The 17,029-nt window shown below is 38.7% G+C and overlaps 1 protein-coding gene across 46 annotated transcripts in view; it reads right to left on the reverse strand.

Moving 5' to 3' along the window:
- Positions 1-17,029, reverse strand: part of Mllt10 (MLLT10 histone lysine methyltransferase DOT1L cofactor) — a 171,156-nt gene that overhangs the window by 37,380 nt on the left and 116,747 nt on the right. For 22 of the 46 annotated variants that reach the window (XM_076572632.1, XM_076572663.1, XM_076572664.1 and 19 more), the window contains 2 exons: positions 14,837-14,881; positions 13,975-14,007 (listed from right to left, as the gene is read on the reverse strand). The exons of 10 other annotated variants lie outside the window; for them this stretch is intronic. In XM_076572632.1, the coding sequence (XP_076428747.1) occupies positions 13,975-14,007; positions 14,837-14,881 (78 nt within the window). The remainder of the gene's footprint in view (positions 1-13,974; positions 14,008-14,836; positions 14,882-17,029) is intronic. 14 more of the 46 variants (XM_076572633.1, XM_076572646.1, XM_076572666.1 and 11 more) reach the window with 1 other exon arrangement.

The raw sequence follows: 17,029 nt of genomic DNA on the forward strand, positions 1-17,029 counted from the left end.
TGGGCCAATATAAAAAGGGGTGGATCTGAAGCACACCGATAGGTTAGAATCCTCTAAAGTTGATGCTATATTAATTACATTTGCTAACTAGAGTAGAGAAAAATATGTCAGAGGATTCTCACTTTTGATTAAAATTAAAAGTGCTATTTGTTAGGAGGTGAAAATTGGTACACAACAAATTGACATTCTGTTAAAAGCTGGCCTTTACTGTGTTGTGATGGCGCATGTCTTTAGTCCCAGCACCCAGGAGGAAGAGGTAGGCCAATCTCTGTGAGTTCCAGGCCAGCCAGGTCTATAGAGATAGTTCCAGGACAACCAGGGGTACACTGAGAAACCCTGTCTTGAGAAAACAAAACAAACAAAGTTGACCTTGTTGACAAAATACTTGTAGTTCCAGCTACTCAGGAGGCTGTAATAGTAAGGATCTGTTGAGTTCATGAGTTGAAGACCAGCCTGGGTGAAAGTGTGACTTCATCTCAGTCAGTCAGTCAGTCAGTCAATCAGTCAATCACTCACTCATTCACTCCAAGACAAACTAGAACAGCCAGCCTTGAGGATCACCAATATTTCAAGGATGATTTGTGAAAAAAGAATTCATAAAGGAAGCTGACACGAGTGAGCTAAGAAAATCATGGCTGGGGCCACTGAGGCCAACAAAAGAGTATAATGAAAGGATATTAGTTATATCAATGCTGCTGAGAAGCTACGGGCTGTCAACCTGACACAGGCTAGTTATTTAGGAAGAGAAACCTCAACTAGGAAAATGCATCTACAAAAACGACCTGTGGAAAAGCCTGTGGTGCATTTTCTTGATTGAGGACTGATGTAGTGGGGCAAAACAGTGCTACCCCTGGGTTGGTGGTCTCTGGTGCTGTAAGAAAGCAGGCTGAAACTAGAAAAAATCATCCTGAGTGAGGTGACCCAAACCCAGAGAGACAGTCATGGTATGTACTCACTCATAGGTGGATTCTAGATATAAAATAAAGAACAATCAGACCACAACTCATAGAACCATAGAGGCTATATAAATAGCATGGAGGTCCCTAGGACGACTGTGGCTTATAATAAATTTCAGTTTTACTCAATTATTGAAAAAAAACACCCAAATGAATGGAAACACATGAACTATGAACCAAAGGCTGAGGGGACCCCAGCTGGATCAGGCCCTCTGAATAGGTGAGCCAGTTGATTGGCTTGATCTGTTTGGGAGGCAACTAGGCATTGGGACCAAGTCCTGTGCTCATTGCATGAGTTGGCTGTTTGAAACCAGGAGCTTATGCAGGGACACTTGGCTCAGTCTGGGAGGAAGGGACTGGACCTGCCTGGACTGAGTCTACCAGGTTGATCGCAATCCTCGGGGGAGGACTTATCCTAGAGGAGGTGGGAATGGAGGGTAGGCTGGGGGTAAGGGGAGAGGGTGGGAGGGGAGAGAATAGGGGAACCCGTGGCTGATATGTAGAACTGAATGGTATTGTAAAATAAAATATATATATATATATATATATATATATATATATATAAAGCAGGCTGAGCAAGCCATGAAGAACAAGCCAGTAAATAAGATTCCTCCATGGTCTCTGTGTCATTTATTACCTCCAGGCTCCTGCGGGAACTATAAACTGAAATAAACTCTTTCTTCCTCAAATTTCATTTGGGTATGATGTTTTATCACAGCAATAAAAACCTTAATGAAGCCAGGCAATGGTGGCCTTTAATCCCAGCACTCAGGAGGCAGAGCCAGGCAGATCTCTGTGAGGTGGAGGCCAGCCTGGTCTACAGAGCAAGATCCAGGACAGGCACCAAAACTACACAGAGAAACCCTATCTCCAAACAAACAAACAAACAAAACCCAAAAAGCAAACAAACAAAAAACCCTAAGATAGTACATACAAACAAACAAAAACATTAATTCTTAATACAAAAGAAAAGCAATATTCCTAAGTGTTTGTTGCCTTAAAGTCTATTCCCTTTGGCAACTAGTTTTCCCTTTCTAGATTATGGAATATCCTCCACCCCCAACCCCCACCACTACCCTCACTATGTAATTAAAGTAGCCATTGTTCAGAAAAGTTACAGCTTATTTTCCTGAGTTTCTTGGCCATCCATTTTTACATGAAGATTTATTCTGGCTGGGGATATAGTTTAGCGGCAATGTTTGCAAAGCATGTAGAAGGCCTTGCATATGATTCCCAACTTTGCTTTTTTTTTAATATTACCTATAAAAGGATGGTTATAAAAATGTGAAATACATTGAAAGGTAGAAAAAAACATCACCCACAAACTGGTATTTTGGTATATTTTCACACATTTTACTAAGTAGTTTACTGTTCAATTTTGTTCTGCATATCAGCCTATATGAGGAATATAGAATTCTTTGCATGTGTATTAGATTTGGGGAAGTGTATATATGTGTATGTATGTGTGCTTGATTGTGTCTGTGCATGCAGAAGTCAGAGGTCAACTTCTTCCATTGTTTGAGCTCACCCTTTTCTCTAGACTGGCTGCCAAAAATATGTCGCTGTGAATGGTTAATAAAGAAGCTGACTAGCCAATAGCTGGACAGGATAAGGTTAGGGAGAGCCAAACAGAGAATGCTGGGAAGAAGGAGGGCAGAGTCTGGAATCACAAGCAGACACAGAAAGAAGCAAGATGGACATGCCAAACTGAGAAAAGGTACCAAGCCACATGGCAAAGTGTAGATAAAAATATGGGTTCATTGAAAATGAGTTAGCTAGTAGGTAGTCTGAGCTATTAGCCGAGCGTTTATAGTAAATATTAAGCTTCTGTGTGGTTACTTGGGAGCAGCTTGCAGGACAGAAAGTCTGCCTACACACAGCTACTACACAAGCATAACATATACAGCATGGTTTTACTAGACAGAGGGACAGTTCTCACCCAGGGTGGGATACAGTAAAAAGGCAGGACATCTCATTATGCCACTCCCAAGATTATTTCTGGAACTATCTGTTGAATATTTTCAGACAATCATTCATAGCAAACAACTAAAACTAGAGAAAACTTAAGACAGACACCACAGCTAAGAGAATATGACCACATAAGCTTTACAATTTCATATAAAATCAGCAAGTTTGATGTAATAAATATATAAACAAGATGCTCAGAGACGGAACTAGGGAGAAATACCTCTTAATTTGAAGATGTATACATATATATACATACATACATACACACACACATATATATTTCTTAAACCATGAGTAGCTTGATGAGACAATGTTTAAACAAAAACAAAAAACAAACCACTATAGCTATAGTGTGGACAAAGACCTGAAAGTAAAATTAAGGAGTAGAATTAGATCATTAAGTAATATTTTATTCAGTGGCAATCATGGGGAAAAAACAGAGAGAAGTTCATGGAATTTCAGCACTGAACTAGGACAAAGAGAAGCCACAAGTAGTCAAGAGTGCAGCCAAGTTATGGTAAGCTGAGTGTCAAGGAAAGAAAAAGAAAAAGTAATAAATTGTTTCCAACAATAATTCTTTACCAAAAACAAATTCGTTAAGAGCTACTCTAAGATGAAGAATAACAAATATTCACTGACTTGACAACATGAAAGTTATCCTAAGTGAAGTGGCAGCTGCAGAAGCCAGGATAATGTGTTTTAAAAAATAAAAATAAATAAAGAAGCAATGGAAGAATTTCTGTTTCTAGAAATAAGGTAAACTAGATAACTAATAAACCATCTTAGTTAAAGTTAAAAATGAGTACCTAAGGGGATGAAAAGATGGCACAATTGTTAAGAGCACAAACTGCTTTTACAGAGGACCAGAACTGAATTGCCAGCATCTACATTAGGAAGCTCTTATTGCCTGAACTCCAGTTCCAGGGAATCTAATACTCTGGCTTGTCAGGTACCTGCACTCACATAAGTATACCCTACATAAACTATACAAACACCCATACACATAACTTAAGGTAAAAATGAATATTAAATTTTTTAAAAAGAAAATCCATGCTCACAAGAAAGAAAATGACATCTATGGGGGTCAAAAATAAAAATAAAACTAAACAAAACAAAACCCCATAAAGCCTGATGCTTGCCCTAGAGGACTTATCCTGTACCAGTTAACTCATAAGCTTTGGATTTAAAGCCAACAAGGAAAAGGTGAAACCTTGAGCCTCTAATGAATGGGAACTTGAAAAGGAGGACACTGTTCATATGACTGAGGCTTTCAAAGGGCCACACTATCAGTGGGAGGGCTATCACCCCTCAAAAACCAATGATCACAGCACAAAAATCCTGCCTTAACCAGGAATGGTGGTGCACACCTTTTATCCCAGCACTCGAAGACATAGAGAAGTGGACCTCTGAGTTCAAGGCCAGCCTGGTCTACGGAGTGAATTCTAGGACAGCCAGGGCTATGAGAAAAACCCCGTCTTGGTGGTAGGATGTTGTGGGATATAATCTTTTGTACACTGTAAAGATGTGTCTCTGCCTAAGGCGCCTTCTAATTAGTTTAAAACTGAATGGCCAATAGCTAGGCAGGACAGAATAGGTGGGACTTCCTGAGAAAAAGAGAAACTCAAGAGGAATCTAAGAGGGGGGATTTTGTCAGCAGACCCTGAGCAAATCAGATGTGCCTTTCTGAGAAGAGGTAAAATGCATCGTGGCAGAATGTAGATTAGTAGAAGTGAGTTAATTTGAGTTCTAAGAGCTAGCTGGGGCCAAGCCTAACCTAAAGGCCAAGCTTTCATAATTAAGTCTCTGTGTCATTATTTGGGGCCTGGTAACCTGAAGATAGTTCAACAAGGAATCTTGTGACAGTGGGGGAAAGAATCCTGTCTAATTTGTTTTATACTGTAGAGTTGGTAAAAAAGTCTTCCCGAAAGCAGAACCTTACTATTCAATAGCTTTGGGGCCTGAACTGACCAGGATGTGCACAAATCCCTTCTTAGGGATACAACCTTAACCCAAATACAATGAATTCACAATCCAAGATCAGAAAATGTAAGGAAACAAAACCTAGGATGACACAGATAAGCACAGACACAGAAATTCTGCGTGCCCTCCAAGAACCATAGAAGACAGAAATAGCGAACAAAACTCATCTGATAGGTACTGTGAATGACTAACAACCTATGAGGAGCTGGGTGTGGTGGTATACACTTATAATCCCAGGACTTAGAAGGTGGAAGCAGGATGATATAAAGCTCAAGGTCATCATCTTGAGCCACTCTATGCTACATGAAACCCTATCTCAAAAACAAAATCAAAGAGAAAAACCCGGGGACCCTAGCCTGGTAATATGGGACTGTTATTCCAGCTACTCAAGAGGCTAAGGCACCAGAAATTCAAAGTCAGCCTGGGATATACAGTAAAATCAAGGTCAGCCTGGGCAATTTAGTGACACCCTACAGTAGCAAAATAAAAGCAAAAAAGAAAGATGGTAATAAACCAAGACACCAGACCAACTGCCTTCCATGCATATATAAAGTCTATGATTCAATTACTTCTACTGCAAAAACGGGAAGGGGGTGAAGAAAAGACCAACTTTTAGGGTTGAGAGAACACTCTAAGAGAAAGAATTTTTTTTTTGAAAGAGAAATATAAAGGAACAACACTTTCCGTTAAGGTCAGGGTAGGAGTATAGGATGGGCATGAAAGTATTGTAATGGGAAGAATTCAAAAGGATTCCCCTATAACCCAGGTTTTTTTTTTTTAAATCTTCTGGTTATGTAAACTACTGTGAAGAAGCTTTGAATACCGAACAAAACATACTGGCTAGTTGACCTTGAAATAGAATCTAATAATATTATATGAACCTTTAAGAACACCAGGATGGCAGAAGAGTCAGGATATGTGGTTAAAAAGAAAACAAGGATATGCTGGCTAGTTTTATGTCAACGTGATATAAGAGTTGTCTGAAAGGAAGGAACTTCAATTGAGAAAATGCCACCATACAATAGTGCTACAGGCAAGTGTTAGGGCATTTTCTTAATTAGTGATTGATGGGGGAGGGCCCAGCCTATTGGAGTGGTTCCCTTCCCGGGTTGGTGGTCCTGTGTTCTGTTTTTAAAAAAAAAAAAAAAAAAAACAGGCTGAGCAAGAGATGGGGAGTAAGCAGCACCCCTCCATGGCCTCTGCATCAGCTCTGGCAGCACTGTTTGAGTTCCTGTCCTGTCTTCCTTCAGTAATGGACAACGATGTAGAAGTCTAAGCCAAATAAAATAAACTCTTTCCTCTTCTTCTTGATTTTGTTCTTGGTGTTTCATCACAACAATAATATATTCTTCAGAAAGGAAAGTTAGAGAAAGTCTGAGAATTTAATTTACCTTTTCTCAGATCTCTGAAGCACTTGAGGATCATTATCTGTTAGGTATATCTACACTAGACAAATGTTTGTTTCCAGTTACTTGTTAGGTTTAACTTTGAGAACATATATATATACATATATACATACATTCACACACACACACACACACACACACACACACACACACACACACACACACACACACCCTAAATCTGAATATATCAAAGTTGATCCTTCATGAAGTGGCTGATGGTTAACTTGTATGTCTTATAAGATTAGGATTTTATAGCTTTATAGTTAAGGCCCTAGTTTTAAAACACAGAAAGATGCAAAATCAATCAACCAAGGCTGGTGTTCTTTTAACTTCAGTCCTATGACTGCAGGAAGAAACCAGGTGAGCCTAGATGTGGCTTTCTTTCTAGAATCTCCTGATGAACTAGTAAACACCTTGATTTCAGCCATGTGAAGATCTAAACAGAAAACAAATAAAACCAAAACAAAACAAAACAAAAATGAATTGAACCTAAACTTCTTTCAAATGAATAAGTAGAGGAAAAGAAAAACAAAAGCTAATAAAGTGTGCTCTTTAAGCTGTTCAATGTGTACTGATCTGGAATGGCAGCAGGAATGAATGATACCTGCAGTACCATAAAGAAGCAGGGGATAGATACATATCGGAGGAATGGACTCGAGAAAGAGAACAAACACAGGGACACAGAATGAGGTCAAAGGCAACACAGAAAATCTGTGAAATGACTCAAAGCAAAACCCAACCATTGAAAAAATACAGTAAATCATGAATGCCAACAAAAACTGAAATAATAAGGAATGGTTTTTTACATCATCATGTCATATTCTACAAGTTACTCATCATAAATAAAAAAAGAAAAACTTTACATTAGCAAAATGCTGATTTTATACCATTTGATACTATGCAATGAAAGTATTGTTTCTATTATACTTCTCAAAAAGAAAACAACTTGAATCTAACAATGGGGGGAGGGGGAGCCCTAAAATAAGGAGCCCACTTTGATGGCTATTCCTGGTTGTCAACTTGACTACATCTGGAATTAACTGACTCAAGTGACTGGGCACACCACACCTGTGAGGGATTTTTCTTAATTAAACCATCTGGGGTAGGAGACCCACCCTAAACCCAGGTCTTTTGAGGTAGGAAGATCTACTTTAAATCTGGCACAATCTGCGGTGGCACCCATGTAAAGGACATGGAGGAAGGAAGCGCTTGCTCTCTGCCCATTTATCCTCACTCTTCAGTGGTATTAGAGCCTACTTCTCTGGGATTATGGTGTATCCCAAGACATCTCGATTTGTGAATTGAACAATTACTGGATTCCCAGACTTCCCATTGGGAGATAGCCATTGCTGCCATAGTCAGATCATAACTTGTAAACCACACTAATAAACCCCAGTTTTGTTAGATTCCTATCAGTTCTGTTTGTCTAGAGAACCCCAATTCATATATCTGTCTTCTTCCAAATTCCTGAGACAGACATCATAAAGACTGTATGGCAGTAAGAGCAGAGCTACAGTTCCTGATGCGGTAACTGTGCTGTGCTTCCCTACGGAACGACCTTTTTGTAGGAATGCACATTCAGGGTAGATGGGGCACTATGCCTGCAATTTATTCTGAAGAGCCTTATAAAAATAAAGTTCTCTTAATGCTTCCTCTAGGTTTGAGACCGTTTAGAAATTTAAAAAAATACTTTTATATGTGGGAAAAGAACTACAGATTTAATAAAAAGAAAAGAAAATCAAACTAGATCCATTTTAAAAGATACTACAAAGAATGTCAAAAAGTGAAAAACATGCTCATTGAAATTCTTTAATCAATCACGTGAAACAATCCATTATATAAAGCTAAAGAGATAGTCACAGGAGGGGCATATAGAGTAAAAGGATACATGAAAAATGAGCCTACCTTAAATGTTAAAAAAATTCTATAACATAAAGTGGAAGTTTTCAAGCAGCAATATTAGAAATATGATGGAAAGACTGTATCCAAGACTGAAGAAAGACGTGAATTCTCTCATCCAGGAAGCAAAGCACAACTGATTCTCTATAATGGGCCAACTATAGAAAACAGCCTACCAGAAGACAATCTGTGACTTCAGGTTTAGTCAAGTTGATTAGGGTATAGATTTTACAAATACAAAACTAGACGTTAATCTGAAAGTATGCAAAGAAATAAACTGCACTACACAAGGAGAAAAAGAATGTTGTGAATACGATGACAATCTTCCAGTATGACCTACCTGCCTGTTAGTAGACGAGCTAAGCAAGCATATTCCAAAATACTAGCTTTGTTTTCCTAGATGACTGCCTCAAGGGAAAAGAACAACACTTGGCATTCGTTACAGTTATGCTTTATCAAGTAACTAAATGGCATCCGTCCCTACCTTTATTTCTGAGATACTGGCTCAAGTCACCCCTATATGAACTAACTACAATTCTTTTGTGCCCAAGTGTTATTGTTTTATGGGCTAAATACTGGTAAATTTATGCCTTCCTTCCTCTAGACACTGCTACTCAATTCACTAACAACTACAAATGTCGTCCCTTTTTTAGGGGTGGGAGTGGGGGTGGGAGAGTATGCTGACTTTCACATTCCTTTTTGGGTCCCCATAATATCTGATTATAACAAATTTCTGTTTGGTTTTTGCCTATTTTTTTCAATTCTTATATGCAATCATCAAATCAACCCTAGTATATAACCAGTGTACTATGCTTTTCCCAACTCAAAAAAACCACTACTTTGGACTTACTGACCTAAAAGCTAAGGCTATTATTTTTCTTAGGTTCTGAATCAAATATCAGTTATCACTGTCACCTTGCACAGACTGAGTGCTAGCTAGCTTGTCAACGTTGACTACAGCTAGGGTCATCTGGGAAAAGAAAACTTTAATTGAGAAAATGCTCCTACAGGACTGGCCTTTGGGCAAGGTAACAGTGCATTTTCTTGATTGATGATTAGTGTAAGAAGGTCCAGCTCACTGCAGTGGTAGGACACTCTGGTGGGGCAGACTAGTTGTGCTAATCGGGCTCTGATGCGTAGACCAAATACCTAACTCCTCTACACTTTTAAGTAACCAGGTCAAATACTACATTCTCAGCATATCTTTTCCCCTCAAAGGTAATTTTCCTTTACTCCTAACTCTTCTGTATTGCAGATCATAAAATTTTAGCTGTATTTCTTGAAAATGTTAAGAAACGTACTTACCTCTTGTTTAGAGTGTATTCCCCAAAGGCAGGATCCATTTATACTATGCATTTTCCCAAAGCGCTAACAATAATCTTCTATGTGGAAAGTACTTAATGTGTATTTATCAAATGGGGGAGGGAGAGCTAAGAGTCTTGAATAAGGTTCTGTATTTTATAGATTTTTTAACTGACTGTGTTGTCCATATGTGAAAACTAAGTATTTTAGGTAGAGATTCCATTCTGTAAATCAGAACACTCATGTTCATTCCCTACCAATCTAGAAAAATGTAAGCTAAAAATTAATGATTTAATACACCTTACAACACAAGAAATCCAATCCTTCCTTCTCTCAACACATATACAGAAGGTATCATAAAGAAGCAGCCAGGCAGTGGTGGCCTTTAATCCCAGTACTGGGGAGGCAGAGGCAGGTGGATGAGTGTGAGAGCAGCCTGGTCTATCAAGTGAGTTCCAGGACTTCCTGGGCTGCTACACAAAGAAACCCTGTCTTGAAATCCCCCTCCCCCCAAGAAAGAAGGAAACAATAAATATTAGAGATACTGAAAACAGAAGCCAGATACATAGCCCCACAACTATGATTCCAGCATTTGGAGGGTAGAAGCAGGATTATGATATCAAGGTCATTCTTAACTACACAGATTACATGAGACCTTGTCAACCAACCGACAGACAGAAGTAGGTAGTTAGGCAAGTTAAAATGAGTAAGAGGGGGAAAAATTCAAAGGGGGTTGTGTAGAAAGAAGAGTAATAGCATGTTTAGTGCTATCCTTATCAAAATAAAAGGCTATGAAAATACTATGAATAGCTATGTGCCAAATAAATACTTAGGGTGGCTGAAATAAAACTGTCACAAAATACGCAAGTAAAACTAACACAAGAAGAGGAATTCTGAGTGATCTAAAACAAAGAGACCAACTCAGTAACCAAATTTCCTCAACCTGATAAAGGGTATCTTCTACGGAATATGGTTAACACTCATTCTAACAATAAAAACTACAAGCTTCTCTATAAAAAAAGCAATAGGACAAGGGTGCATATGTGAACCTGTCCATTCTATCTTACAGAGGTGGGAAGCAGAGACATTAGGTGTTGCTTAATGACCACAGCACTTCAGTACTGAAGAGAAGGATTCTAGAGAGTGCCTAAATAACACTGACAAAATGTAACATTACTCAACTTGAAGATTAAAAAATATAGGTGAGCAATAAAATGTATTCCTGGTATACACAACAGAGGAACTAGTGTATACTTACCAGAAGGCTGTAAGAAAGGAGTCTGCATAAGTGGATACTAGATATAAAGCAAAGGATAACTAGACTACAACCCACAGCTGCAGAGAAGCTAGCTAACAAGGAGAACCCTAAGAGGAATGCATGGATCGCCCTGGGAAGGGGAAATAGATGAGATCTCCATGAATAAACGGGGGTCGGGGGGTGGAGGGTAGGGGACAGAGGATGAGAACATAAGGGAACAGGATGGTTGAGCTGGAACAAGGACAGAGGGGAGAGCAATGAAAGAGATCTTGATAGAGGGAGACATCATGAGGATAGAGAGAAACCGAGTGCTAGGGAAATTCTCAGGAATCCACAAGAATAACCCCACCTTAGACTACTAGCAATAATGGGGAGGGTTCCTGAACTGGTCTACTCCAGTAATCAGATAGATGAATACCCTAAATGTCATCACAGAGCCTTCATCCAGTTACCGATGGAAGCAGATGCAGAGATCCACAGCCAAGCACCAGGCCGAGCTCTGGGAGTCCAATCAAAGAGAGATTCCATGAGTAAAGGGCATCAAGATCATGATGGAGAAACATAGAGACAACCAAACCAAACCAGTAAGAACTCATGAACTGTGGACCAACAGCTGTGGAGTCACCATGGGACTGGATTAGGCCCTCTGCTTGGGTGACACAGTTGTGTAGCTTGGCCTGCTTAAGGGGCCCCTGGCAGTGGGATCAGGATCCATCCCTGAAGCATGAGTGGGCTTTTTGGAGCCCATTACCTTATGGTGGGACAACTAGCACAGCCTTGATGCAGGGGGAGGGGCTTGGACCTGCCTCAACTGAGTATGTCAGGCTCTACTGACTCTCCATAGGAGGCCTTGCCTTGGAGGAGATGGGAATGGAGGGTGGGTTGGGGGGGGGGGATCAGGGGATGGGAGAAGGGAGGGGAGGGAGATCTGTGGTTGGTGCATGTAAAACAAATAGAAAATTTCTTAATAAAATCATTAAAATAAAAAAAGGAGTCTGAAAGTTTACATTGAAAACAAATACACACAGGTGCACATACCTACAATATATGTATGCACACATTCACAAAAACACAAACAGAAACATACACACCACACACACACACACACACACACACACACACACACACACACACACACACCTTGGGAGCCAGGAAAGTGACTCAGTGGATAGAGGCATTTGAAGAACAAACCTAATAACCCAAATTTATCTTTAGAGCCTACATAAAGGTGGCTAGAAGGAAGCAACTACACAAAGTTGACCTCTGATCTCTAATCCAGTGCCTCCCCATCATGTCTACACACACACACACACACACACACACACACACACACACACACTTTTAAATAAAAAGGAAACAAATCTGGTAAACGTCTGAGGAAGTATGTTTAACCTGACTTTCACATTAAACAATACAAAAAAACCAAAGCTTCAAGTTTCTCCATTGGTAGGCATGTTTTTTTTTTTTTTTTTAATCTGTAAGGTTTAAAGTACATTTTTAGGAGAGAGAAAAAAAATCTATATTTGGAAAAAAGGAAAAACCATCAGAATAAATATCATTTACTGGCAATCAATCCTTCATTTGCCTTTACAACCAAGGGGGGGGGGTCCATTCACTTCTTTTCTGGGTAATACAGGATGGAGAATTCTCTCTCAACCTCAATTTGCTAAAACCCAAAATTTTAAAGAAAGTTCACATTTATGATATTAACCTGATGACATTTATTTACCTGCAGAGGAACAAAACAGTTTTTCCATCAAATTACCACAGCCCAGTGTTTCCTCAGTGCACAGTAGCATGAAAGGTCTCTGTGACAGTTCATCAAAATTACTCCCTGTGATGTCTATTTTACTTAAGTATGCCTCCTAGGCTTAAAGTTTTCATATTCCAGAAATTAATGAACATATGTGAATAAAACTGTGTAAACTGAAAAAGCTGCTAAGGTTCTTCAGTTTTTATACACCCAAAAGACCTGTAAAATGTTTAACGTACTCTCAAGAAAAGCTTCCCACCCTTTTTCTATCATTACTATTTCTGTATAAGTACAAGCTATATAGGAAAGCTGAAGTTAACTAGAAGCTGGTGCAATTCCATGGCAGACCACTTCTCTGTCATACACAAGGCCTTGGGTTCAATCCCTAGTATTGTACAAACAAAAACAAAACCCTGTCAATGCATGCTTTTGTTCATAAGCAACACTTCTGGGTCCCCACATAGACCACCTCACCCTCAACGCAATGAGGCTCACTGTGTTTGCTCATTAGTCACTTGTCTCTTGTTTACTGTCTTCTGTGAACATCTGACATTATAACCTATACATCATGCCAATCAGTTACAAAAACAAATTCAAAGTTAAAGAAAATGTACTAGAAAACTGCTTCAAATCACAGTCTCAAGTAAATTAGCTCAATTAATAACTGAAAAAGAAAATCAATAAAGATGACATCATAATGAAAAGAGACATTTTCAGGCCAACAAGATGGCTCAGCAGGTAAAACCACTCACCACCAAACGTGACAAGCAGATTCAATCCAGGGAACTTGTGGTACAAGAAGAGAATGGACTCTTCAGAATATACACACATCCACACACACACAAATACATAAATATAATTTAAAAATTTTTGACAACAAAGGATTATAGAAAGTTCTTGGGGAAACTGAAGAAATTTCACACATTCTCTAATAATGACCATCACAATTACATTGTTAAAATGAAAAGTGATAGCATTTGCCTTATATGCTGACTTAGAATCCAAAGCAGAAGATGCAACCCCATTGTGAAAATAGAACACAATTAGACACAATTTAAAATACTACCTTCTATTTATTCACTACATGAAATATAAGAGATTAAAGATCTGAAAAGAACAAAAATTACATTCCACATTGTAGTTAAAAGCAAAAAATTCCTGTTGTATATACTAATTACTAGTGCATTAGTAAGACAGATCTCAGAAGGAGACTATTTGCAAACATAGAAGACTTAGAAGAGACAATGAAAGCCAGACTGATGATGAACTGCAATAACCTATCTACCCTCCTTCTGTGGGCAGTCTATGAAGCTTTTCCTAAAGTGCCAAACAATTAACTGACTCACCAGAACACTAGATTTCACAGACCATTCTAACTTTCAATTGAGCTTCTTGACAGAAAGCAACTTTTGTGATAAATGAACCTCCAGAGAAGATTCTAATAAAACTTACCATTGTGTATTGCATTCAGCAACTCTGAGAAAGCTTTTAAGTAAGGAAAAAAGGACGTCAGGTTAAGATCATTCTCAAACACACAAAAGAAATACATAGGCATAGACTCAATCAGTTTAACAAAATCTCAGTATTTTTTGGCTGAATTATTAAAACTGAAAGCTTTATTCATTTTTCCATAGCATAACTCCCAAAATAGTATATTCCATTTACTATCATATTGCCTAGTAAACTGAAATAATACGTTAGGTGCACTGTCACAAGGGTGACACTTTCTTTAGTATAACATATTTTTGAGAATTCCTTTAAAAAAGACATCTACATAGTATCTCATTCATTTACATAGTATTCTGCCAAATGTGAGGCTTACGGGATGTAATAATCAGCCTTAAAGCACAATCAACAAATTATAAAACAAAATTTCATGACATCTTCTAACCCTACCAAACGTTTATTTTCACTTTTTAAACTTCATTATAAGTTTCAACACATACAGAAGTCCAAACATAAAGCTACCTAATGCTAATACACAAATACTGAAAACATATTAACATTAAGGCTAATGGCACCCAAATACTGAAAATAACATGTCACCAAGGGCAGAGGTCACACTTCTGCAACATAAGTACTATAGTAAAAGACCAATAATTAAAGTTTGCAATATTTGACTATAATACAGATCCTGAACACAAGACAAAGTACACAAAGGCATCTTCTTAAGAGAAAAAAAAATCTACACAATAAAAACCTCATGCATTTTGGAAAATAAAATTTAGACCTTCAAAGGTGGTATAATGTACTATAAAAAGCACCAAACTAAAAGTCAGAAAGCCCAGATTACTAACCCAGTTGGACAACTTACTAGTTGTTGGACAAGCTCCATCATGCCGATACTGCATGGAAATTTCTGTGGATAAGGGGGAAAGGGAAATTAGCAAAGAAACTGCTAGTGACTTAAGGACAGAAAAAGAAACAGGCCAGAAAACTGGGGGAAATTCATGACAAAGTCCATTTGAGAAGACAAAACAGACCTTCAAGAACAAAAATTATAAGCTAGTATTTGGTTTATTAGGGGTAGGAAAATTAAACCTAATTCTCACAAATATCAACGGGCTAGAATACACATGTAATATGAACAAATAGTAAGAAAAAGACATAAGTAAGGCTTACATATCAATGTTCATAACAAGTATCTAAGAAGGAATGGCTTTGTTATGCTCAGCTTGACATAAACTGTCCGTGGAGTTGTCTTAAATAACGTGGGAAGACCCAGCTCACTTTGAATAGCACAATTTCCTAGACAAGGGAGTCCTGAAATGTGTGTGAGGTGGAGAAACCAACAAAACACAAGCACCAAGTATTCATTCAATTCTCTCTGCTCTGACTGGTGATCTAAAGTTCCATCTTAACTTCCCCACAGAGCCAATCTGTAACCTGGAACTGTAAGCTGAAATAAGCTCCTTTGCTTTTTGTCAGGCATGATATAAAGAACTATTTAGCAAGAAATCTTTAATCACTGATCACTGAGAATCTTTTATTTTGGTAGAAACTAAAAGTGAGGGGCGGACCTTCACTCCTGAGTGTCTGCTCATTTCAAGAACTTGACTCTATGACTTTATTACCCCAAAGTGTCTTCCCACAATCTGCTTTTTAGCATTTATCACCACTACAGAATTCCACACTGAAACAATTCCAAATCTGTTTTACAAATGCTATGTCAGTATTAAAGTAATAATTTGAGGCTTCTGATTTTAAAGCCAGGGAGATATACATTTAGAAAAGGACACAGCAGCTCCAGCAAACAATGCTAAACTATCAACCTTTAGGTGTGGATGCACCAGGCCATGCATATGTGAGGAGGTAGGACAATTCTGTGGAGTTCTCGTCACCCACCTTTACTTGAGTGCCAGGATCAAACACAGGTTACCAGGCGTGTCTTTACCTGCCAAGTGATCTCGCCTGTCTTTTTTTAATTCATGTGTGTGTGTGTGATGTGTATAAGCACGTTTGTGTGTGCTTGGGCACAGGCACACATGTGAAGGTCAGGGAATAACCTTCCTTCATGTTTCAGGGTCTCCAATTTTCCACTACTGTGTACTAAACAGGCTATCTGGCCTGAGAATTTATGGGAATTCCTAGTTTTCCTCTCACCCTGCCGAAGGTGAACTGGAATTAGAGATGCATGCATCTTTACTTGGCATTATAGTTATCTGAACTCTGTTCCTTATGGTTGCCAAGTAAATACCTGATCCACTGAGCAGATCTTCTATACACCATGATAAATATGAGTCCATATGTGGTGAAGATACAGAAGAAAAGTACAAGTTTTGAATGTTCTAAGTACTAATATTCAATGTTTCAAAAGATCAGGTACCAGAGTTGGAGAGATGGCTCAGTGGTTAAGAACACTCACTGTTCTTAAAGAGAGCACCTGAATTCAGTTGCAAACACTAACATGGCAGCTCACAGCTGTGTGTAACTGCAGCTCCAGGGCATCTAATGCTCTCTGTGGGCACAGGTATGCATGTAGTATATATATACATACATACATACATACATACATACATACATACATACACATACACAAACACACACACACACACACACACAAAACACTGACACATATAAAATGAAAAAGTTGGGGGGTAGGGCACACAGCTACTTAAGTGCTCATAACCTAAAAGTTTATTTGCAGAAAATAATGAATCAGAATCTTAGCATTCAGATGGACGTGGTAGCACATCCCAGCACTCAAGCAGCTGAGACAGGAGGATCTCAAATTCCAAGAGAGTCTTGGCTAAGACAAATAAAATAACAATACTAACAACAACAATTCTCCTGCCTGGATTGAACCAGAGTACCTGCAGTGTTCTTTAGAAACTCAAACATAAGGCAGTACTGTTACTATAGGCTGAATGCGGCAATTCTTTTCTCTAATCCAGAATGTCCTATTTCTTCACCCTGGCCCTCGCCCTCAATAAGCCCACCCACCGCCAATCTAACCAACCATTATTACCTCCAACTGGTACACAAACACAGGCTTCTTCTTTCTATT

The sequence above is a fragment of the Peromyscus maniculatus genome, chromosome 5, assembly GCF_049852395.1.
Source record: "Peromyscus maniculatus bairdii isolate BWxNUB_F1_BW_parent chromosome 5, HU_Pman_BW_mat_3.1, whole genome shotgun sequence".
Taxonomy (NCBI): Eukaryota; Metazoa; Chordata; class Mammalia; order Rodentia; family Cricetidae; genus Peromyscus; species Peromyscus maniculatus.